Source organism: Somniosus microcephalus, chromosome 9, assembly GCF_052327205.1.
Source record: "Somniosus microcephalus isolate GS21.2 chromosome 9, FLI_Smic_1.0, whole genome shotgun sequence".
Lineage (NCBI taxonomy): Eukaryota > Metazoa > Chordata > Chondrichthyes > Squaliformes > Somniosidae > Somniosus > Somniosus microcephalus.
Window position 1 is genome coordinate 178,733,045 of NC_140995.1, and position 23,510 is coordinate 178,756,554.

The 23,510-nt window shown below is 49.7% G+C and overlaps 2 protein-coding genes across 2 annotated transcripts in view; one reads left to right on the forward strand and one right to left on the reverse strand.

Moving 5' to 3' along the window:
* The window catches only part of LOC147112876 (peptidase M20 domain-containing protein 2-like), a 214,112-nt gene that overhangs the window by 43,651 nt on the left and 146,951 nt on the right, over positions 1 to 23,510 (reverse strand). The gene's annotated exons all lie outside the window — the stretch shown is intronic.
* On the forward strand, positions 587 to 20,924 carry LOC147112877 (peptidase M20 domain-containing protein 2-like). The gene is made up of 2 exons (XM_085997643.1): positions 587 to 1,294; positions 20,757 to 20,924. Exons 1-2 carry the CDS (start codon positions 911 to 913, stop codon positions 20,907 to 20,909), a joined length of 537 nt encoding a protein of 178 aa, XP_085853769.1. The 5' UTR covers positions 587 to 910; the 3' UTR covers positions 20,910 to 20,924.

Sequence of the window (23,510 nt, forward strand, 5' to 3'; positions counted from 1 at the left end):
GGTCACTGCCGGTACTGCAGTATACATGAGCTGTAAAAGATAGTTCCCCCCCTTAAAGGTATATACATTACACCTACAAACCCTCCAAGATCTCCACACTCCTCCAATTCTGGCCTCTTGTGCATCCCCGTTTTTAAATCACTCAACCATTGGTGGCCGTGCCTTCTGTTTCCTCAACCCTAAGCTCTGGAATTCCCTCCCTAAATCTCTCTGCCTCAATGTTCCCACTGATTTTTTTTGGGTGCGCAGCCCATTCAAATTAGTGCGCATGCCCAGTTTCTCCATTTAAAAGCTGCGGAGCAGCCTGCACTGGATCGCCAGAACAGCTTAACGGGAACATTGCTCTCTGCCTCTCTCTCCGCTTTTAAAACCTACATCTTTGACCAAGCTTTTGGTCACCTGTCCTAATATCTCTTTATGTGGCTCGATGTGAATTTTTTTTTTGATAGCGCTCCTGTGAAGTGACTTGGGACGTTTTACTACGTTAAAGGGGCTATATCAATGCAAGTTGTTGCCGTTGATTGACACCGTACGCCAGCATTGATTACGCAAACTGCACACCTGAGGTCTTGTGGCAGCAAAGCCCGTCGGGAGTTGTAGTTCAATAAGGCGTTCGAACGACGATTCAACGGCAACTCCGCATGCGCGGCGTGTGCCCCGCCCACTCCAGTGATCGGTGCCTGCAGTCGGGAGTTGCTGTATTGGAGGGTGGGTAGGAGCGTCACGCGGTGTATGCTCAGCTCAGTGACAGGTGCCTGCAGTCGGGAGTTGCTGTATTGGAGGGTGGGCAGGAGCGTCACGCGGTGTATGCTCAGCTCAGTGACAGGTGCCTGCAGTCGGGAGCTGCTGTATTGGAGTGCAGGCGGGAAGTTCGCACGAGCGCGCTGTCCTCGAGCCGGGTTGGTTGGGAATGGGGACGCGGCAGGAGCTCGCGGCGCTGAAGGAGCGGCTCTCGCGGGCTGTCGATGCCGCTGCCGGCAGCTTGTCGGCGCTGAGCAACGAGATCTGGAGCCAGCCGGAGCTGGCGTACCGGGAGACCCGGGCGCACGACGCCCTGAGCAAGTTCCTCCTGGCTGAGGGCGGCTGGCAGGTGAAGACTCATTACCACCTGGACACGGCTTTCAGGGCCGACTGGGGCCCGGAAGGCGGGCTCGCCGTCGGGCTTCTGTGCGAGTACGACGCCCTGCCCGAGATCGGGCACGCCTGCGGGCATAACCTGATCGCCGAGGTTGGCGTTGCCACCTCTCTGGCACTGAAGGCAGTTCTGCAGACTTTGCCCGACGTGAAAGTTAAGGTTAGTAATATTGTTGACCGGGGTTACATTTTAAAAGACTTAAAAGATTGACTTGCATTTCTGTCGCGCCTTTCACGACCATTGGACGTCCGAAAGCGTTTTACAGCCAATGAAGAACTTTTTTTTGGAGTCACTGGTGTAATGTAGGCAACCCGCCAGATAATTTGTGCATAGCAAGCTCCCACAAGCAACAGTGTGGTAATGACCACATAATCGGTTTTAGTGATGTTGCGGGCACGGGGTAACTCCCCCGCTCTTCTTCGAAATAGTGCCATGAGATCGTTAACGTCCACCTGAGAGGGCAGACGGGGCCTCGGTTTAATGTCTCGTCTGAAAGACGGCACCTCCGACAGTGCAGCACTGCTTTGGTACTGCATTTGAGTGTCAGCCTAGATTTTTGCGCTCAAGCCCTGGAGTAGGACTTGAAACCACAACCTTCTGACTCAGGCGAATGTGCTGCCAACTGAGCCACTGGCTGACTCCTTTTTAAAAATTAATTGTCAGTAAAAACGTATGATTGGAGCAGTGATTTAAAACAAAAAGTGAATGCTGTAAACCTGGAATAAAAACAAAGTTCTGCAAACATGCAGCAGGTTAGGCAGCATCTAACAGAGAAAGATTAACCTTTGAGTTGGACCTGCTTCATCGGACCTGGTAATAAAATGACCCACTACAGTACTTTGTTCTTTCAGACACCAAACAGCTTGCTGTGCATTTTTGGCATTTACGGTTTATTTTACTGCTATTAAAGTGGCAGTCCTAATAAATGCAGCACTTTGACCGTGGAAATTTGTTGACTTGACGAGGCCCGGTGCGGTGATGTTGACTGGCATATAGCTGCATTCAAATCACACCGAGCTGTGGTCCCCCATTAGAGTACCCGGGCAGCATCTCTGATGTTGAGACACATTTTGTCATTGGATGAGATCAGTGGTGTTGTCATCCATCAGATTCAAAGTAGAGCTTCCTGGTCTATATAGCTCAGTAGTACCACACAACAACAGCAACTTATACATTTATATAACTCCTTTAATGTAATAAAACATCCACGGTGCTTAAATTTACTGGGGGGAAAACCCCCACAAAGAGCTCATTATGTTCCTCAAAACAAAAGAAAGCATCCTGGGTGAAACTTTCAACCTCGGTGGGGGTGTAAAACGGGTGGTAGCAGATCAGCTGCCCGTTACACACATGACTGATTTTTCTTTCCATTGAAGGCAATAGAAAGGAATATCGAGCAGGATATAGAACAGGCGGTCGATCTACTACTATCCGTTTTACACCCCTGCCAAAGTTGAAAGTTGGGTCCCTGTTTCCGTCGCCTAAGTTGCCTCAATCTTGGCTGCTGCCAATACTTTTTTTTTTCTTATGGGATCTTTGCGTCGCTGGCAAGGCCTGCATTTGTTGCCCATCCCTAGTTGCCCTTGAGAAGGTGGTGGTGAGCTGTCTTCTTGAACCGCTGCAGTCCGTGTGGTGAAGGTACTCCCACAGTGCTGTTAAGTCGGGATTTCCAGGATTTTTACCCAGCGACGATGAAGGATCGGCGATATACTTCTAAGTCAGGATGGTGTGTGACTTGGAGGGGAACTTGGAGGTGGTGGTGTTCCCATGCGCCTGCTGCCCTTGTCCTTCTAGGTGGAAGAGGTTGGGGGTTTGGGAGGTGCTGCCGAAGAAGCCTTGGCGAGTTGCTGCAGTGCATCTTGTAGATGGTACACACTGCAGCAATTTACATAAGAGCATAAGAAATAGGAGCAGGAGTAGGCCCTTCGAGCCTGCTCCGCCATTCAATGAGATCATGGGTGATCTTCTGCCTCAACTCCATTCACTGGCCCTATCGCCATATTCCTTGATGCCCTTACTAGTCAGAAACCTATCTGATGGGCCTTCAATAACCACAAAACTAGAAGTTATAGACTTAAACAAGTTGGCTTTTAACCACTAAGATCAGAGCTAACATCTCAACATGCCGACTGGCTCACAGGAATGAGTCATACAGATCCTGGGATCTTTATGTAAGAGAAGTCAGGGGCGGAGCCAAGAGCCAAGACCTGGACCCTCCCAGGTTAGTCGGGAAAGAGGAAGTGAAACTATACACAGTGGGGGAAGGTAATATACATGAGTGCAAAACGAATACAGGATCAAGACAATCAGATTTCATTACATTCACCCCTTCTATAGATTTAGTCCATCGGGGTGATGTTTCTTAAAAGTTAGTATAAGTGAGTCTGTCAGGAGGTTTTGCAGTTCTCAGTGATCGGCGCAAAGCCGGTTGGGGTGCCTCTAGGGGAGTGGATTCTGGTTCCTCTGCTGTCCGGGCCTCCGCAGTGTCTTCCAGGTTATCTGCAGTGTCCTCCAGGTTAAAGTTGGGTATTGATACCTCTGGGCGTCCTGTCTCTTTGTAGTGTAGGTCTTCATCGGGTAGTCTCCCATCGTTCTCTCCGCTCCCCGAGGGAGCGAGGTCTTTTATGGAAACAGTGTCCTCTCGCCCGTCAGAGTATTCGATATAGGCGTACTGAGGGTTTGCATGGAGGAGCTGTACCTTTTCCACAAGGGGGTCCGTTTTATGGCCTCACGTGCTTCCGCAATAGTACTGTCCCCGGAGACGTCCGCCACGCGGGTAGAGATATGCCCGAGGTGGATTTCCGGGGGAAAACGAACATCTTTTCGTGAGGGGTAGCGTTAGTGGCAGTACATAAGAGACCTTATGGAGTGGAGCACGTCTGGGAGGACTTCCTGCCAGCGGGAGGTCGGAAGACCTTTTGACTTTAAAGCTAACGTGACAGCCTTCCAAACAGTAGCATTCTCCCTTTCCACTTGCCCATTACCCCGGGGGTTGTAGCTAGTGGTTCTGCTAGTGGCTATCCCCTTTGAGAGCAAGAACTGGCGCAGCTCGTCACTCATGAATGACGTCCCCCTATCACTGTGTATGTAGTTCGGCATGCCAAACATGCAGAATAGATTACAGACACTTGATGACCGTGGCACTGGTCATGTCTGGGCAGGGAATGGCGAAGGGGAAGCGGGAATATTCATCGATGATATTGAGGAAGTATACGTTACGGTCGGCAGAGGGAAGGGGTCCCTTGAAGTCCAGACTTAGGTGCTCGAATGGCCGTGTGGCTTTGATAAGGTGTGCACGGTCAGGCCTGTAGAAACGAGGCTTGCATTCCACACAGATGCGGCAGGCTCTGGTCATTGCCCCTGACCTCCTCGATGGAGTGGGGCAGATTGCGGGACTTTATAAAATGGTATAGTCGGGTGACCCCTGGGTGACAGAGGTCGTTGTGGAGACCCTGTAATTTGTCCGTATGAATGCTGGCACACATTCCCTGCGATAGGGTGTCTGGGGGTTCATTAAGGGCTCCCGGCCTGTACATAATATCATAGTTGAACGTGGATAGTTCGATCCTCCACCTGAGTATTTTGTCATTCTTGATTTTCCCCCTTTGTTATTAAACATGAAAGCCACCGACCGCTGGTCGGTGAGCAGGGTGAAACGTTTGCCGGCTAGGCAGTGTCTCCAGTGCCGCACTGCCTCCACTATAGTCTGTGCCTCCTTCTCGACAGAAGAGTGCCTGATTTCAGGTCCCTGAAGGGTTCGGGGGGAGAAGAAGGCCACAGGTCTCCCAGCCTGATTGAGGGTCGCAGCTAAGGCAAAGTCTGACGCATCGCTTTCGACTTGAAAGGGAATACATTCGTCCACTGCACACACTGCAGCCCTTTCAATGTCCTGTTTAATACTGGTGAAAGCCTCCCGAGCTTCAGCTGATAGTGGGAAGGACGTCGATTTAATGAGGGGTCGAGCCTTATCAAAGTAATTGGACACCCATTGGGCATAATACGAAAAAAATCCCAGGCACCTTTTTAAGGCTTTGGGATTGTGTGGCAGGGGCAGTTCCTTTAGGGGGCGTAATCGGTCAGGGTCCGGTCCAATTATCCCATCTTCCACCACACAGCCGAGGATACAGAGACGGGTTATGTTGAAGACACATTTGTCTTCGTTGTAGGTTAGATTCAGCTTTAGGGCAGTTTTTAAAAATCTCGCAAGATTTAGATCGTGGTCTTGCTGGTTGTGCCCGCAGATAGTGACATTGTCCAGATAGGGGTAGGTAGCTTGTAGTTTATTCTCGTCAACCATGCGGTCCATCTCACGGAAGACCGAGACCCCATTTGTTACCCCGAAGGGCACTCTGAGAAAATGGTAGAGGCGCCCGTTCGCCTCGAAGGCGGTGTATGGGCGGTCCTCCGTTCTAATGGGGAGCTGGTGATACGCGGATTTGAGGTCGATAGTCGAGAAGACTCGGTATTGCGCAATCTGGTTGACCATTTCTGATATGCGGGGTAAAGGGTAGGCGTCCAGCTGGGTATAAATATTAACCGTCCGGCTGTAGTCAATTACCATCCGTTTCTTTTTGCTATTTTTAACTATGACTACTTGGGCACGCCATGGGCTGGTACTGCATTCAATAATGCCTTCCCGCAGGAGTCTGTCCACTTCCGCCTTGATAAAGTGTCTGTTTTCCAGACTGTACCGTCTACTTTTGGTCGCTATGGGCCTACAGTTCGGAGCGAGATTAGCGAATAAAGAGGGCGGGCTGATTTTTAAGGTTGATAGGCCACAGACTGAGAGTGGCGGCTGGAACCCGCCATATGCTAGCGTGACACTTTCGTGGTGGCACTGGAAGTCCAGGCCCAGATTACATTAACACAGAGTTCTGGCATCACGAGGAGTTTAAAATCCTTGTAGTCCGTGCCTTTTACATACAGTCAGTGTTACCACACAGTAGCCTAAAATGTCCGAAGTGTGGGGCTTAGCAGCCATAGCAATTCTGCTCCGTGTAGGGGTTACCGTTAATGAGTGCTGCCGTACCAGGCTAGGGTGGATAAAACTCTCGGTACTCCCACAGTCAATTAAACATTTCGTTAAATTCCCGTTTACCTGTATGTCCATCATGGATTTTGTCAACGGGTGTGGCCTGGATTGATCCACCGTTATCGAAGCCACTGTTGGGCCCTGGGCGGCCGTTGAGTCGGGAAAAGATGGCAGATCCCAAGATGGCAGCCCGCACGGCACGCACGAGGCGGTGACTAAGTTGGAAATCGGATTCCCCCTGCAGACTTTGCTAAAATGCCCCTTTTTCTTACATTTGAAGCATGTAGCGTCCTTCGCTGGGCATCGTTGCCTGGGGTGCTTGGCCTGGCCGCAGAAGTAGCATTTCGGGCCTCGAGACATTGCCGCTGTAGTAGGACTCCTGGGTGAACTTCTGTGTGGGGACTCTGGCGGCATAGAGCTGGTCTGAGACCTGGATGGGGAAGATGGCTGATTCCAAGATGGCGGCCCCCTCGGCGCGCACGAGGCGGTGAGGGCCGCATGGCCGGAAGAATAAGAGAGTTTTTCTGGGCCACGTCCAGCGATCGCGCAGTGGCGACTGCCTTTTTAAAGTCCAGGACCTCCTTCTCCAGCAGTCTCTGCCGGATATAATTCGATTTGAGGCCCGTGATGAAGGAATCGCGGACCAATTCGTCAGAGTACGCGTTGGCCGTCACGGCCTTGCAGTTACAGTCCCAGACCAGGTCCTTTAGGCCCTGTAAGAAATCGTCCATTGATTCCTCTGGTCACTGCCTGCGTGTAGCCAGCAGATGTCTGGCGTACACTTCGTTTACCGGCCTCTGGTATTGGGCCTTCAGGATAGTGATGGCCTCCGTGTAAGAGGTGGCGTCCCGGATGAACGAATAAATCCGATGACTTACGCGAGTAGTCAGTAGACTCAGTTTATCTACCTCGCTAGCGGCTGAGGCCCCCGCGAAGAGTTCGAAGCATTTGAGCCAGTGTCCAAATTGATTTGATGCTTCAGCAGAATGTGGATCCAAGTCCAGACGCTCTGGTTTTAGGAGTCGATCCATCCTAGTATTCTTTAGTGATTAAAATTGATGGGCCTTCAATAACCACAAAACTAGAAGTTATAGACTTAAACAAGTTGGCTTTTAATCACTAAGATCAGAGCTAACATCTCAACACGCCGACTGGTTCACAGGAATGAGTCATACAGATCCTGGGATCTTTATGTAAGAGAAGTTAGGGGCGGAGCCAAGAGCCAAGACCTGGAACTTCCCAGGTTAGTCGGGAAAGAGGAAGTGAAACTATACACAGTGGGGGAGGGTAATATACATGAGTGCAAAACGAATACAGGATCAAGACAAACAGATTTCATTACACTATCAACTTCTGTTTTGAATATACCTAATGACTGAGCCTCCACAGCACTCTGGGGTAGAGAATTCCAAAGATTCACCACCCTCTGTGTGAAGAAATTTCTTCTCATCTCAGTCCTGAATTGCCTACCCTTTATCCTGAGGCTGTGGCCCCTGGTTCTAGACTCCCTAGCTAAGGGAAACATTTTCCCAGCATCCATCCTATCAAGCCCTGTAATCATTTTGTATGCTTCAATGAGATCCCCTCTCATTCTTCTGAATTTAAGAAAATACAAGCCTAGTTTACTCAGTCTCTTATACGACAGCCCTGCTATCCCAGGAATCAATCTCGTGAACCTTCGTTGCACTCTATCTATATGGCAAGTATATCCTTCCTTGGGTAAGGAGACCAAAATTGTACATAGTACTCCAGGTGTGGTCTCACCAAGGCCCTATATAATTGGAGTAAGACTTCTTTAATCCTGTACTCAAATCCTCTTGTAATGAAGGCCAGCATACCATTTGCCTTCCTAATGGCTTGCTGCACCTGCACATTCACTTTCAGTGACTCATGTACAAGGACACCCAGTTCCCTTTGAGCATCTGCATTCCCCAATCTTTCACCATTTAGGAAATACTCTGCCTTTCTGTCTTTTCTACCAAATTGGATAACTTCCCATTTATCCACATTATATTCCACCTGCCATGTTCTCACCCATTCACTGAGCCTGTCGAGATCCCCTTGAAGCCCCTTCACATCCTCTTCGCAACTGACACTGTCACCTAGCTTTGTATCATCAGCAAATTTGGAAATATTACATTTAGTCCCCTCATCCAAATCATTGATCTAGATTGTGAATAGCTGGGTCCCAAGCACCGATCCTTGCGGTACCCCACTAGTCACAGCCTGCAATCCTGAAAAAGACCCGTTTATCCCTACTCTGTTTTCTGCCTGTTAACCAATTCTCAATCCATGCTAGTATATTACCCCCAATTCCATGTGCCCTAATTTTGTTCACCAACCTCTTGTGTGGGACCTTATCGAAGGCCTTCTAAAAATCCAGATATACCACATCAACCAGTTCCCCTTTGTCTACTCCACTAGTTACATCCTCAAAGAACTCCAATAGGTTTGTCAAACAGGATTTCCCTTTCATAAATCCATGTCGACTCTGCCCAAACTTACTTATTAGTTTCTAAGTGCCCAGTTATTGCATCCTTTATAATAGATTCCAGCGTTTTCTTAACTACTGAGGCTAACAGGTCTGTAGTTCCCCGTTTTCTCTCTTCCCTCCTTTCTTAAATAGTGGGGTTACATTTGCTATCCTCCAATCTGCAGGAACCGTTCCAATTCTGGAAGATAAGAACCAATGTGTCCACTATTCCAATGGCCACCTCTTTCAAAACCCTAGGATGTAGGTCATCCGGTCCTTGGGATTTGTTGACTTTTAGTCCCATTAATTTTGCTAGTACTGTTTTTTTTACTAATAATTTCTTTAAGTTCCTCATTCTTGTCACACCCTTGGTTTTCTCGTATTTCTGGGAGGTTTTTTGTGTCTTCCTCCGTGAAGACAGAAACGAAGTATTTATTTAATTTCTCTGCCATTTCCTCATTCCCCATTATAAATTCTCCCGCCTCTGACTGTAAAGGACCTACATTTACCTTCGCCAGCCTTTTCCTTTTCACATACCTATCGAAGCTTTTACAATCTATTTTTATATTTTTTGCTAATTTGTGCTCATACTCCATTTTCCCTTTCTGTATCAATTTCGTGGTCCCCCTTTGCTGATTTCTAAAAAGATCCCAATCCTTAGGCTGGCCGCTTTTTCTGGCAACTTTATAAGCTTCCTCCTTTGACTTAATACTGGCTTTAATTTCTTTCGTTAGCCATGGTTGGATCACTTTTCCTTTTGGGTTTTTAAGCCCTAGAGGAATATATGTTTGTTGCAAATTATGCATTATTTCCTTGAATGTTAGCCATTGTATGTCCACCTTCATACCTTTTAGTGTAGTCTCCCAATCTACCATGGCCAACTTGCACCTCATACCCTTGTAGTTTCCTCTGTTTAGATTGAAGACCTTACTTTCAGATTGGACTACATCACCCTCAAACTTAATGTAGAATTCAATCATATTATGGTCAGTTGTCCCTAAAGGCCCCTTTACCACAAGATTATTGATTAGCCCTTTCTCATTACACAGTACCTGTAATGTATGTACCTTTAAGGGGGGAACTACTTTGTACAGCTCATGTATACTGGTAGTACCGGCAGTGACCACACTTGTATATAACCCTGAGTAGTAATCTGTACAGATCAGTTGCAGTTTGAGCCACGTTGAGTAAACACCTGTTGTACCGTTCTCCGCAGTCCGTTTCTTGTTCTACACGGACGTAACATTGGCGACGAGGCAGGTTCGAACCTACCTGCAACTCTGCATCACCTCCCGGGGATTCGTTCCTGGAGATCAGTGGATTGGAGGTCAAGGCCAGAGACTCGAGAATTGCGGGGGAGGCTGTCGAGAGCTAGGCTTCGCTTTCCAGTCGAGGTGGTCCAGCGAAACAGGCTGGCAACAGGTAGTGCGCAGACCCTTCCCGGACGGCGTCGGGCTAGAGCCGACCGAGCGGCACAGCAAAGGGCTGAGCAGCGTCGACTGGGGGAGAGAGAGAGAGAGAGAGAGAGGGCAGAGCGCACAGGGCGCAGCCGGTGTTCAGGGGCCGAGCAGCGTCGGAGAGAGAGAAGCGCGCGAAACCTACAGGGCGCCGCCATTGCCACGAGAACCGCCGGGAGCGGCGTCGGCAGCAGCGGGGGAGGAAGGAAAGCGTGGGAGACGCCATTTTAAGCCATTGGGAGACGCCATTTTAAACCACACCCAAAATGCCGAAGAGTGGCAGTATCACCGCATTTGACAACGAAGTTGAAGATTGGACTACATATGTCGAAGGAATAGAGGTGTACTGCAAGGCAAATGAGGTGTCCGATGACAAGAAAGCGTCGGTATTGTTAAATTTAATGGGTGCAAAGACGTATGGTTTATTACGAAATCTAGTAACCCCAACGAAGCCAATGGAAAAGAGTTTTGAAGACATAGTAACGATACTACAGGAACATTTAAACCCCACACCGCTGCTGATAGCAGAAAGATTCAAGTTTCACAAACAGAACCAGCATAAGGATGAAAGCAATGCTGATTATTTAACAGAACTGCGCAAACTATCGAAACACTGCCAGTTTGGAGCGAGACTGGCAGATACCTTAAGGGACAAGTTTGTGTGTGGGCTTCAAAGTGAAGGAACCCAGAAACGGCTCTTATCTGAAAAGGACCTTACGCTGGAAAAGGCTTTCAGCATTGCGGTATCATATGAAGCAGCAGCACGGGGCGCTGCAGAGATACAACAGAGACCGCAAGAATATGGCACAAACGAAATGTCATGGAACAGAGAAGTGCTATCGCTGCAGCAGAACACACGACCAGAATGATTGCTGGTTCAAAGACAAAGTGTGCAGACAGTGTGGAAAAGTAGGACACATAGCACGAGTCTGCAGGTCGGGAAAGAAAACCAGCAATAAGAAACCGACCAAAGGGAAATACAAGAAGGTACATAAGATAACGGAGAATAGTTCAGACGAACAAAAGAGTGACAACGACTCCGAAAGCAGGGAACTGAGTTGTCTGAAACTACATAATGTGATCACAATGGAGGATCACCGAACCATTTGGGTCACACTCAAGATAGCAGGAGTCCAGGTAAAGATGGAATTGGACACAGGATCAGCTCTAACAGTCATAAACCGACGGGACTACGAGCGGCTATTCTCACACATACCCTTGAGAGACTCAAAAATTATTTTGAAGATGTACACGGGGCAAAAAGTCTACCCCAAAGGAAAAATAAGGGTGACCGTTATATATAACGGTAAGGAAACACCAAAACTAGACCTGTATGTATTGCAAGATGGAGGACCACCATTACTGGGACATGAATGGATCCGGAAAATACAATTGGATTGGCATCCATACAGGCACTGACTGTGGCTGACAAAAAGGATGACGATGTCACACCTTGGCGACTGTCAAAGATCCTAACTGACATGAAAGAAGTGTTCCAGCAAGGACTCTGAACACTAAAAGGCATGACAGCGACGATTAAAATTGAAGAAAACGCAAGCCCAAAATTTTTTAAGTCCAGAACCGGTACCTTATGCGATCCGCCCAGCCATCGAAGCAGAGCTGGAGAGTCTGGAACGTTCAGGTGTACTGTCCAAGGTAGACTGGAGCGAGTAGGCTACACCCATCGTCCCTGTGATGAAAAAGTCGTTGAGCAGCACGCCTGAGGAACCAAAGAAGGTTCGCATCTGTGGGAACTTTAAGGTAACAGTGAACCCGGTCCTTCACACCGTACAATATCCACTTCCGCGGATTGAAGATATTTTCGCCTCGCCATCTGGCGGGAAACGCTTCACTAAGATTGATCTGGCCCAGGCGTATCTGCAAATGGAGGTAGAAGAAGCATCAAAAAAATACCTCACAATCAACACCCATAAAGGTCTCTACCAATACAACCGGCTGGTATTTGGGGTAGCATCAGCTCCGGCTATTTGGCAGAGGGCAATGGAACAAGTCCTGCAAAGGATCCCAGGTACCCAGTGTTACTTGGACGACATCCTGGTCACACGCGAAAATGACAGTGATCACCTTGCTAACCTGGAGCAGGTGCTCACTAGGTTGCAGGAATATGGGCTCCGAGCTGACCGCCCCAAATGCAAGTTTTTTAGAAAACAGATCTCTTATTGTGGCCACGTTATCGATAGAGGGGTTACATAAGTCCCCAGAGAAGATTGAGGCAGTAGTCAAGGCTCCAGCACCGGAAAATGTTTCACAACTGAGGTCGTTCCTTGGGCTGGTAAACTACTACCATAAGTTCTTGCCAAATTTGTCTACAATACTACACCCGCTGAACACCCTACTGCAAACTGGGGTGCCATGGAAGTGGAGTGACGAATGTAGATGAGCTTTCCAGAAGAGCAAAACACTAATCACATCGAAAAAGGTATTGGCCCATTACAACCCAGCATTACCAATTCGGTTGGCATGTGATGCGTCACCCTACGGCATTGGAGCGGTGCTGTTGCACAAATTCTCGGACGGCTCAGAGAGGCCAATAGACTTTGCGTCACGATCACTAACCTCAGCCAAGCGTAACTGCGCCCAGATTGCCAGGGAGGCCCTCCGCCTACTGTGGGGAGTGAAAAAGTTGAATCACTATCTGCACGGGCAGAAATTCACCTTGCTGACTGATCACCAGCCTCTTGTCTCCATTTTTAATCCGAAGAAGGGCGTTCTGGTGATGACTGCGCAACGAGTACAAAGATGGTCACTTTTTCTAGGGGCGCACCACTATGAGATTGAATATAAGGGCACGAAACAGCATGGAAATCACTCATCCGACGCTTCAACAAAAAACTTTTCTTCTTCTTTTCCGATGTCAAGGATCGCAAGCTTCATCAACTCTTGGACACCAACGCCCCTCCGGAACCTTCTTCCCCTTCACTTTCCTCTGACCCCCCTTCTCCCAATCCCACCCCCTGCCGCGTTTTCACTATCCCCTCTGACCTTCCACTCTCTGACCCTGAACGATCAGTCCTCAGCAAAGGCCTGAGCTTCATCCCCTTACGCCCCCACCTCAATGAATTTCGAGCTCGGCACGATGTTGAGCTCTTTTTCCGCCGCCTTCGTCTCCGTGCCCACTTCTCTGGCCAGGAGTCGTCCCCCCGCACAACTGACCCTTTCTCCCGCTTGCAGAATTCCTGTTCTACCTGGACCCCTCCCCCTGGCCTCTTACCCTCTCTAGATCTTTTCATCGCTAACTGCCGCCGTGACATCGGCCGTCTCCATTTCTCTGCTCCCCTCACTCACTCCAACCTACCTCCCTCTGAACTTGCAGCACTCCATTCTCTTAGATCCAACCCTGACATTGTCATTAAACCCGCTGACAAGGGTGGTGCTGTTGTTGTTTGGCGTACTGACCTCTACCTAGCGGAAGCTGAACGCCAACTCTCCGACACCTCCTCCTACCTCCACCTGGACCATGACCCCACTACCGAACATCAAACCACCGTTTCCAAGACTGTCACTGACCTCATCTCCTCTGGAGATCTTCCCCCTGCTGCCACCAACCTCATAGTTCCCCAACCCCGCACAGCCCGCTTCTACCTCCTTCCCAAGATCCACAAACAGGACTGCCCTGGTAGACCCATCGTTTCAGCCTGTTCTTGCCCTACAGAACTTATCTCTTCCTATCTTGACTCTATCTTTTCTCCCCTTGTCCAGTCTCTTCCCACCTACATCCGCGACTCTTCGGACGCCCTCCGCCACTTTAACAGTTTCCAGTTTCCTGGCCCCAACCGCTTCCTTTTCACCATGGACGTACAATCCCTCTACACCTCCATCCCCCACCCGGATGGCCTGAGGGCGCTCCGCTTCTTCCTTGAACAGAGGCCCGACCAGTCCCTATCCACCACGACCCTCCTCCGCCTGGCTGAACTTGTTCTCACATTGAACAACTTCTCCTTTAACTCCACTCATTTCCTCCAAATCAATGGTGTTGCCATGGGGACCCGCATGGGTCCTAGCTATGCCTGCCTTTTCGTGGGCTATGTGGAACAATCTTTGTTCCAGTCCTACTCGGGTCCCCTCCCTCACCTCTTTTTCCGATACATTGATGACTGTATCGGTGCCGTTTCCTGCTCTCGCCCCGAACTTGACAATTTCATTCACTTTGCCTCCAATTTCCACCCTTCCCTCACCTTCACATGGTCCATCTCGGACTCTTCCCTTCCCTTCCTCGACTTCTCCGCCTCCATCTCTGGGGATAGGTTATCGACCAATATTTACTACAAGCCCACTGACTCCCACAGCTACCTGGACTACACTTCCTCCCACCCCGCTTCCTGTAAGGACTCTATTCCATTCTCCCAGTTTCTCCGCCTCCGCCGTATCTGCTCCGACGACGCCACCTTCCACACCAGTGCTTCAGACATGTCTTCCTTTTTCCGCAACCGAGGATTCCCCTCTACGGTGGTTGACACTGCCCTCGACCGTGTCAGTTCTATCTCCCGCACTTCTGCCCTCACCCCTGCCCCTCCCTCCCGGAACCACGATAGGGTTCCCCTTGTCCTCACCTTTCACCCCACCAGCCTCCACATTCAACGGATCATCCTCCGGCATTTCCGCTACCTCCAAAGTGATCCCACCACCAAACGTATCTTCCCCTCCCCTCCCCTTTCAGCATTCCGCAGGGACCGCTCCCTCCGAGACACCCTAGTCCACTCCTCTATCACCCCAAACAGCCCTTCCCCTTCGCTTGGCACCTTCCCGTGCAAGCGGAGGAGATGTAACACCTGCCCCTATACCTCCCCCCTTCCCACTGTCCAGGGCCCTAAACACCCCTTCCAGGTGAAACAGCGATTTACTTGTACTTCTCGCAATCTAGTATACTGTATTCGCTGCTCACGATGCGGTCTCCTCTGCATTGGGGAGACCAAACGCAGATTGGGTGACCGCTTTGCGGAACACCTCCGTTCAGTCCGTAAGGGTGACCCCGAGCTTCCGGTCGCCTGTCATTTTAATTCACCGCTCCATTCCCACTCGGACCTCACCGTCCTTGGCCTCTTGTATTGTTCCACGGAAGCTCAACGTAAACTCGAGGAACAGCACCTCATCTTCCGATTAGGCAGTCTGCAGCCTTCTGGACTCAATATCGAGTTCAACAATTTCAGATCATAAGCTCGGCCCCCATTTCATTTTCTCTTGTAATTGTTCCACTCCTTTCCCCCCCCCCCACCTTTCCTTTTGTTTCTCTCTCACACCTGGCAGGTATCTTTTGCCCTGCCAGTACACTTTACACCTAATCCCAGCCTATTACCATCTCGTCTAGCTTCTAATCTCTTTTACTTCTTTTGTTTCTTTTATTCTTTTGTCCGATCGCAGCCCTGCCTCCGATCTAGTTTCTTTTCTTTCCAGTTTTGAAGAAGGGTCCAACCCGAAACGTCAACTCAAATTTCTCTCCATGGATGTTGCCTGATCTGCTGAGTTTTTCCAGCATTTTCTGTTGTTATTATGGAAATGCTGATGGGCTATCATGCCTGCCACTGCCTACTGCGGAGGAAGCACCAGCAGTGGATCCTGTCGAAATATTCCATTCGACTATAGTTGAATACCTACCGGTAACTAACGCTTGTATCGAAAAGGAAACCCGAAATGACCCGACACTGTCTCAGGTATATGATTTGACGGTGAAGGGATGGCCAGCACATGGTGACTCACTGTTGCCAGCATTCTCGACAAGGAGAGAACAGCTGTCAGTGTGCCGGGGGAGCTTGATGTGTGGATCCCGAGTGGTAATTCCACCCAAGTTAAGGGATAGAGTGCTCAATGAGCTTTGAGGGTCATTTGGGAGGGGTAAAAATGAAAAGCCTAACCAGGGCTTATGTGTGGTGGCCGGGAATCAATAAACAAGTCGAGGACCTGACCAAGAGCTGCTCCGGATGCCAGAAAGTCCAAAATGCACCAACACAGGCCCCTCTACACCCATGGGAGTGGCCCTCATCTCCATGGCAACGGGTGCATATTGATTTTGCTGGTCCATTCATGGACTCAATGTTTTTAATAGCCGTGGATGTGCACTCAATGGCCTGAGGTCATCAAAATGTCCTCCACCACCACGGACCATTTTTGCCAGGAATGGCTTGCCAGAACAGATTTGCTCCGACAACGGACCACAGTTTGTGTCCGAAGAGTTCCGGAGGTTATTGAAAAAGAATGGGGTAAGGCATTACACATCCGCCCCGTATCATCCAGCCACAAATGGATTGGCTGAGAGGTTCGTACAAACCTTTAAGAAGGCAATAAAGGCTATGTACAATGACAACATTCCGCTGCAGCACAAGGTGGACAATTTCCTGTTCGCCTACCGGAATGCGACACATGCAGTCACCACCCAGGCCCCAGCCATGATGTTCTTTAACCGAAGGTTAAGATCTCGCCTGGATTTGCTCAGGCCAAACATACGAAGAGATGTTGAGAGTAAGCAATTCCAGCACATCCATGAGAAGCCAACAAGGCGCTTCAATGTAGGGCAACCAGTCTTGGCCCGCAACTGCCGAACAGTAAAATGGCAGCCAGGAACAATATGCACACGGCAGAGCCCACTAATGTACACAGTGGACGTTGGGGAGAGCGTCGTGAGACGCCATGCTGACCAGATCCTAGAGTCACAGGAACAAGTCAACCCCATGCCTCGCCCATACGTACCTGGTGATGAACCCGACGTACAGGTCGCATCTACCCCAGAAACAGTAGCATCGGAAGCTGATGAACCAACTGACGACAGGGGGCCAGAATCGCCTCCGCACCAAGAGCAAGACACTCGGGAAAGGCGCTATCCAGAAAGGATCAGTAAGCCTCCCCAAAGACTGAATATATAAATAGACTATTTTCAGCTGTTGTATGTTAAAAGTGTTAATTGTAATGAGTTTGATATTTAATTGTTAAATGAGTGTTATGCTGTTAATCTAAAAGGGGAGTAATTGTAATGTATGTACCTTTTAAGGGGGGAACTACTTTGTACAGCTTATGTATACTGTAGTACCGGCAGTGACCACACCTGTATATAACCGAGTAGTAATCTGTACAGATCAGTTGCAGTTTGAGCCACGTTGAGTAAACACCTGTTGTACCGTTCTCCGCAGTCCATTTCTTATTATACATGGATGTAACAGTACCAGATCCAGAATAGCCTGTTCCCTGGTTGGTTCCTCCACATACTGATCCAGGAAACCATCTCGCATGCATTCCAAGAATTCGTCCTCCACACCATTAGTGGTAATTTCATTTGCCCAGTCAATATGTAGATTAAAGTCCCCCATGATTACCGTATTGCCCTTGTTACATGCACTTCTAATCTCTTGATTGATACTATGTTCTACATTCCCACTGTTGTTTGGCCTATACACAACTCCCACCAATGTTTTCCGCCCTTTGCTGTTTCCTAGCTCCACCTAAACTGATTCCAGTTCTACATCAAGCTCTGCCGAGCCAAGATCTTTTGTCTCTACCGTACCGATCTCATCCCTTATTAACAGCGCTACGCCACCTCCTTTTCCTTTTTAGCTGTCCTTCCTAAATGTTGAGTACCCTGGAACATTCAGTTCCTAGCTTTGGTTACCCTGCAACCATGTCTCTGTTATGGCAATTACATCATACCCATTTACTTCTATTAGTGCTATTAATTCACCCACCTTGTTGCGAATGCTGCGTGCATTTAGATAAAGTGCCTTCAACTATACCTGTTTAATATTTTTCTGCTCTTTGACCCTCTTTACTGTTGGCCTTTGTTTCTGCTCCCTACTAGTTTTGCTGACTACTTTTCTAACTTGCACTTCCAGCTTTGTTTCTCTCCGTTCTGGGTCCACACTTAGGTTCCCACATTAATATAGCGCCTTTAACGTAATAAAACGTCCCACGGTGCTTAAATTTACTGGGGGAAAACCCCCACAAAGAGCTCATTATGTTCCTCAAAAACAAAAGAAAGCATCCTGGGTGAAACTTTCAACCTCGGCGGGGGTGTAAAACGGGTGGTAGCAGATCAGCTGCCCGTTACACACATGACTGATTTTTCTTTCCATTGAAGGCAATAGAAAGGAATATCGAGCAGGATATAGAACAGGCGGTCGATCTACTACTATCAGTTTTACACCCCTGCCGAAGTTGAAAATTAGGTCCCTGTTTCTGTCGCCTAAGCTGCCTCAATCTTGGCTGCTGCTGCTAATTTTTTTTCTTATGGGATCTGGGCATCGCTGGCAAGGCCAACATTTATTGCCCATCCCTAGTTGCCCTTGAGAACGTGGTGGTGAGCTAGTTTCTTGAACTGCAGCAGCCCGTATGGTGAAGGTACTCCCACAGTGCTGTTAGGGAGGGAGTTCCAGGATTTTGACCCAGCGACGATGAAGGATCGGCGATATACTTCTCAGTCAGAATGGTGTGAGACTTGGAGGGGAACTTGGAGGTAGTGGTGTTCCCATGCGCCTGCTGCCCTTGTCCTTCTAGGTGGAAGAGGTCGTGGGTTTGGGAGGTGCTGCCGAAGAAGCCTTGGCGAGTTGTTGCAGTGCACCTTGCAGATGGTACACATTGCAGCCACGGTACGCCAGTGGTGGAGGGAATGAATGTTTAAGGTGGTAGAGGGGGTGCTTTGTCCTGGATGGTGTCGAGCTTCTTGTGGTGTTGGAGCTGCACTCATCCAGGCAAGAGGAGAGTATTCCGTCACACTCCTTACCTGTGCCATGTAGATGGTGGAAAGGCTTTGGGGAGTCAGGAGGTGAGACACTTGCCGCAGAATACCCAGCCTCTGACCTGCTCTTGTTGCCACACTATATATGTGGCTGGTCCAGTTAAGTTTCTTGGCCTCCCATAATCCCTACCCCAACCCATCACTACTCATCTGCCATCCTACTCTCCTGCCACTGTCCCAGGCTTGAATCCCCCTTGAATAGGCCCACTGCTATCCTCTTTGCCTCTCTCGGCATTCTCCGAAGGGCCATCGAGGCACTTGTCGCTGCCTCCATACGAGCAGAAACCCCAATTCTGCCATCCTCCTCCCTTACAAACTTTTTGGCCTGCCTGCCCAGTTGACCTCACCAACCTCTTTCTCACCCGCTTAATTCTGCAATTCCCTCCGGGTCATAAAGGAGAGGGAGATGGAGAGCTGGAGGGGCTTATGCAGGGAATTCCAAAAGCTTAGGGCCTAGGCAGCTGAAGACACAGTTTCCAATGGTAGGGCGAAAGGAGTGGAGGATGCACAAAAGGTCAGAGTCCGTGCAATGGATTGGTCGGTGTGTGGGGGGGGGCGCGGTGCAGCCTAGGACTGGAGGAGGTTACAGAGACAGGGAGGGACAAGGCCATGAAGCGATTTAAACATGAGGATGAGAATTTTAAATTGGAGACGTGGGTGGACTGGAGCCAATGTAGGCCAGCAAGTACAGGGGTGATGGATGAGCAGGACTTGATGTGGGATACGATATGGTCAGCAGAGTTTTGGAGGAGCTGAAGTTTAGGGAGAGTGGAAGATGGGAGGACAGCCAGTTGCGTCTAGATGTGACAAAGGTATGGAGGAGGGTTTCAGCAACAGATGCGCTGAAGTAGAGGCATAGGCAGGTGATGTCGTACTGTACTCTACAACTCCTATTGCATCTGTCTGTTTCACCCAATCTGTCAAGAGAGACTGGCCCTTTGCTACCTGGTTGTCATTTTACTTGTGTTATCATGGCATACTCTGGGTAATATAGTTCTACAAGAGCAATCGGAAAGTTCTAACTACCATGATTATTTATGATTCTCTTTCTCCCCTCGTGTTCTTCCCCTGCCCTGTGGGAAATTCTCAGACTTGGGATGAAATTTTGAACTCCGCTGGTCAGGGCAGATCTATGTTGGGCAAATGGTTTTTCGTGCATTTAGAAGATAAACAATTTTGTGGGTTTCTTTAGTGATTTTATTTTCTTCAGAAAAGTTTGTTTATTTAGCTGTGTACATTGAACTGGATATACAGAGAAAATGGTGGCCAAAAGCTGGGTGAAGAAACATTTTTAGCAATTTGGCAGCTTTGGAGGTGGGTGATGTTGAGGCATTTGATTGCTTGGTTTTCCTCCGATTATTTGTTCCTCAATACTAGTCTACTGCTTTTGATTTGGCACGCACTGAAACATAATATTGGCCAACAGGTCAGAGGAAAGTTCAGCATTTTATTGAAAGCATTCTTTTACCACCATAGTAATTTTTTTGAAGATATGTTTTTTTTTAAAGTTTATTTTGAAAGAACAAGGCTGGGAATTGGTCGAATCTGCAGGTCTTCAAATTGCTGCCATTACTGCATTTTATATATTAAAAAACAGCAATTGATGTCATGTGGTTCCCACAGACCAATGGGGTCCATAGAAATGGACGCGCTAAAATGATTCTTGCATGTGATCTATCCGAGATTAGCAACGAATGTATAAATATATAATTTTATTGGTAATTCTTGTGGTAAACATTATGGGATATAAATTGTATATTTTAGTTTCTTATTTTGCTAATTTATATATGCATAATGTGTCATTTCAGTAGCTCAAGGAAATTACAAGTATTTAAAGTTATTTCTCACCAAGATACGTGAGGTATTCCAAACTCTCTTGCTTCTATACCTCTCATCATCTCAATTCCATAATTCTAATTTAGCTTTCAGTGATTGGAACACCAGCTGAAGAGGATGGTGGAGGAAAGGTTGATCTTATTCAAGAGGGTGTATTTAATGACCTGGATATGGTACTTATGGCCCACCCTTCGCAAGAAGATGCTTCTTTCCTGCCTGATATAGCAGCAAACAGGTAAGTAATAGTTCTTTTCAGAACTTTCTGAAGGAGACTGTGTAAACCATCTGTATATTCTTCCCATTGCTACTGCAGCATTCCTTTTTAGTCTTTAAATAAAAAAGGAAGAACAGGCTTGTATGGTAATTAGAGTACGGAATACTTTTCTAAATTTACAGTAGTTTTAAAGTTGGTCTCTGGGAGTTGTCTTAAAACTAACTAACTTTTCTTCATGGTTTTCTTCTACTTTAATAAAATTTGGCTTGTGTTTATTTTAAAGTGTTTCCATTTTCATTTGCTTCATTTTTTCACTGACTAATTATGATTTCCAAAGTAATCTATATATATAAAGCGGCTCTTCTGTCTGTCCCGATGTCTGTCTGTCTGTCCGCCTGGTCTCTATACGTTTGGAAGTTACAGAGCGTACCGACGCGCACGTCGCCTCAAAAGAAAGCTTGCGATTCCGGACCGGTCATAGGCGTATTTACGTTTCGGCCGGACAAAAATCCCGCCCGCGGTATCCCAAAAACGTTCAGCGTTCCGCTCATTAGCATCTCATTAGCGACCGTCTGACGTCGAGGTCTTCCTACAGTTGAGTGTCGAGTGACTCGACGATTGACCAATCCTACGCTTGGGTGACCTGACCGGTCGACCAATCGGTGCGTGTGTGGGCGGGCCTTATCCTTCTGAACCGAGGTGAGTGGCCGCCATCTTGATTTTTCACGATTTTTTCCCCCACACTTTCTGTGTGTTAGGGAACTAAGGTAAATATTTGAATTATGTGTTAGGGAATTAATTAACAATTTATTTCAGTTTTATATTGTGTTTAGCAACCCCCCCCCCCTCCTCCTCACCCTCGCGCAGGGGGGACTCGGTGCTGGTCTCCAGGCCCGCTGCAGGCAGGCCTGAAGCTCCAAAAATTTCTCTATCTCTCTTCCCTCTCTCTCTCTCCTTCTCCTCTTCCCTCTCTCTCCTTCTCCTCTTCCCTCTCTCTCCTTCTCCTCTTCCCTCTCTGTCTCTCTCTACTTCCCCCTCTCAGGTTTGACGGTGTCGGGGCCCGAAGTGAGCCGCTCTAACGGCCGCCAGCCCACGGGGTTTCCCTGCCTACTCCCCGCTCTAACGGCCGCCAGCCCGCGGGGTTTCCCTGCCTACTCCCCGCGGGCCGCCTCGCCCGCGCATGCGCCGCCCGCCCGCGAGAGTCCACTTTGGCTTTTTTTTTTAAACGGCAACCACGCATGCGCACAGCCGTTGCGCAGCCGCTTTGACGCCGGCACGCATGCGCACGGCCTCGTGAGATCGCGGGGGGTGCGAGCCCCGGGAAATCGCGGGGGGCGGGGGGGGAAAGAGAGCCTCGGGAAATCGCGGGGGGGGGGGGAAGAGAGCCTCGGGAAATCGCGGGGGGGGAAGAGAGCCTCGGGAAATCGCGGGGGGCGGGGTGGAGAGAGCCTCGGGAAATCGCGGGGGGGAGAGCCTCGGGAAATCGCGGGGGGAGAGCCTCGTGAAATCGCGGGGGGCGGGGGGGAGAGAGCCTCGGGAAATCGCGGGGGGAGAGACTCGGGAAATCGCGGGGGGGAGAGCCTCGGGAAATCGCGGGGGGGAGAGCCTCGGGAAATCGCGGGGGGGAGAGCCTCGGGAAATCGCGGGGGGGGGGGAGAGCCTCGGGAAATCGCGGGGGGGGGGAGAGCCTCGGGAAATCGCGGGGGGGGGAGAGCCTCGGGAAATCGCGGGGGGGGGAGAGCCTCGGGAAATCGCGGGGGGGGAGAGCCTCGGGAAATCGCGGGGGGAGAGCCTCGGGAAATCGCGGGGGGGAGAGAGAGAGAGAGAGAGGGGGAGAAGAGAGAGGGGGTGGGGGAGAAGAGAGAGAGCGGGTGGGGGAGAAGAGAGAGAGAGGGTGGGGGAGAAGAGAGAGAGAGGGTGGGGGAGAAGAGAGAGAGAGAGGGTGGGGGAGAAGAGAGAGAGAGGGCGGGGGAGGAGAGAGAGAGAGGGCGGGGGAGGAGAGAGAGAGAGGGCGGGGGAGGAGAGAGAGAGAGCGGGTGGAGGAGAGAGAGAGAGAGGGTGGAGGAGAGAGAGAGAGAGGGTGGGGGAGAAGAGAGAGAGGGTGGGGGAGGAGAGAGAGAGGGTGGGGGAGGAGAGAGAGAGGGTGGGGGAGGAGAGAGAGAGAGGGTGGGGGAGGAGAGAGAGAGAGGGCGGGGAGGAGAGAGAGAGGGCGGGGGAGGAGAGAGAGGGCGGGGGAGGGGAGAGAGAGAGGGTGGGGGAGGAGAGAGAGAGAGGGCGGGGGAGGAGAGAGAGAGGGCGGGGAGGAGAGAGAGAGAGAGGGTGGAGGAGAGAGAGAGAGGGTGGAGGAGAGAGAGAGAGAGGGTGGAGGAGAGAGAGAGAGAGGGTGGAGGAGAGAGAGAGAGAGGGTGGAGGAGAGAGAGAGAGAGGGTGGGGGAGAAGAGAGAGAGGGTGGGGGAGAAGAGAGAGAGAGAGGGTGGGGGAGGAGAGAGAGAGAGGGTGGGGGAGGAGAGAGAGAGAGGGTGGGGGAGGAGAGAGAGAGAGAGGGCGGGGGAGGAGAGAGAGAGAGCGGGTGGAGGAGAGAGAGAGAGAGGGTGGAGGAGAGAGAGAGAGAGGGTGGGGGAGAAGA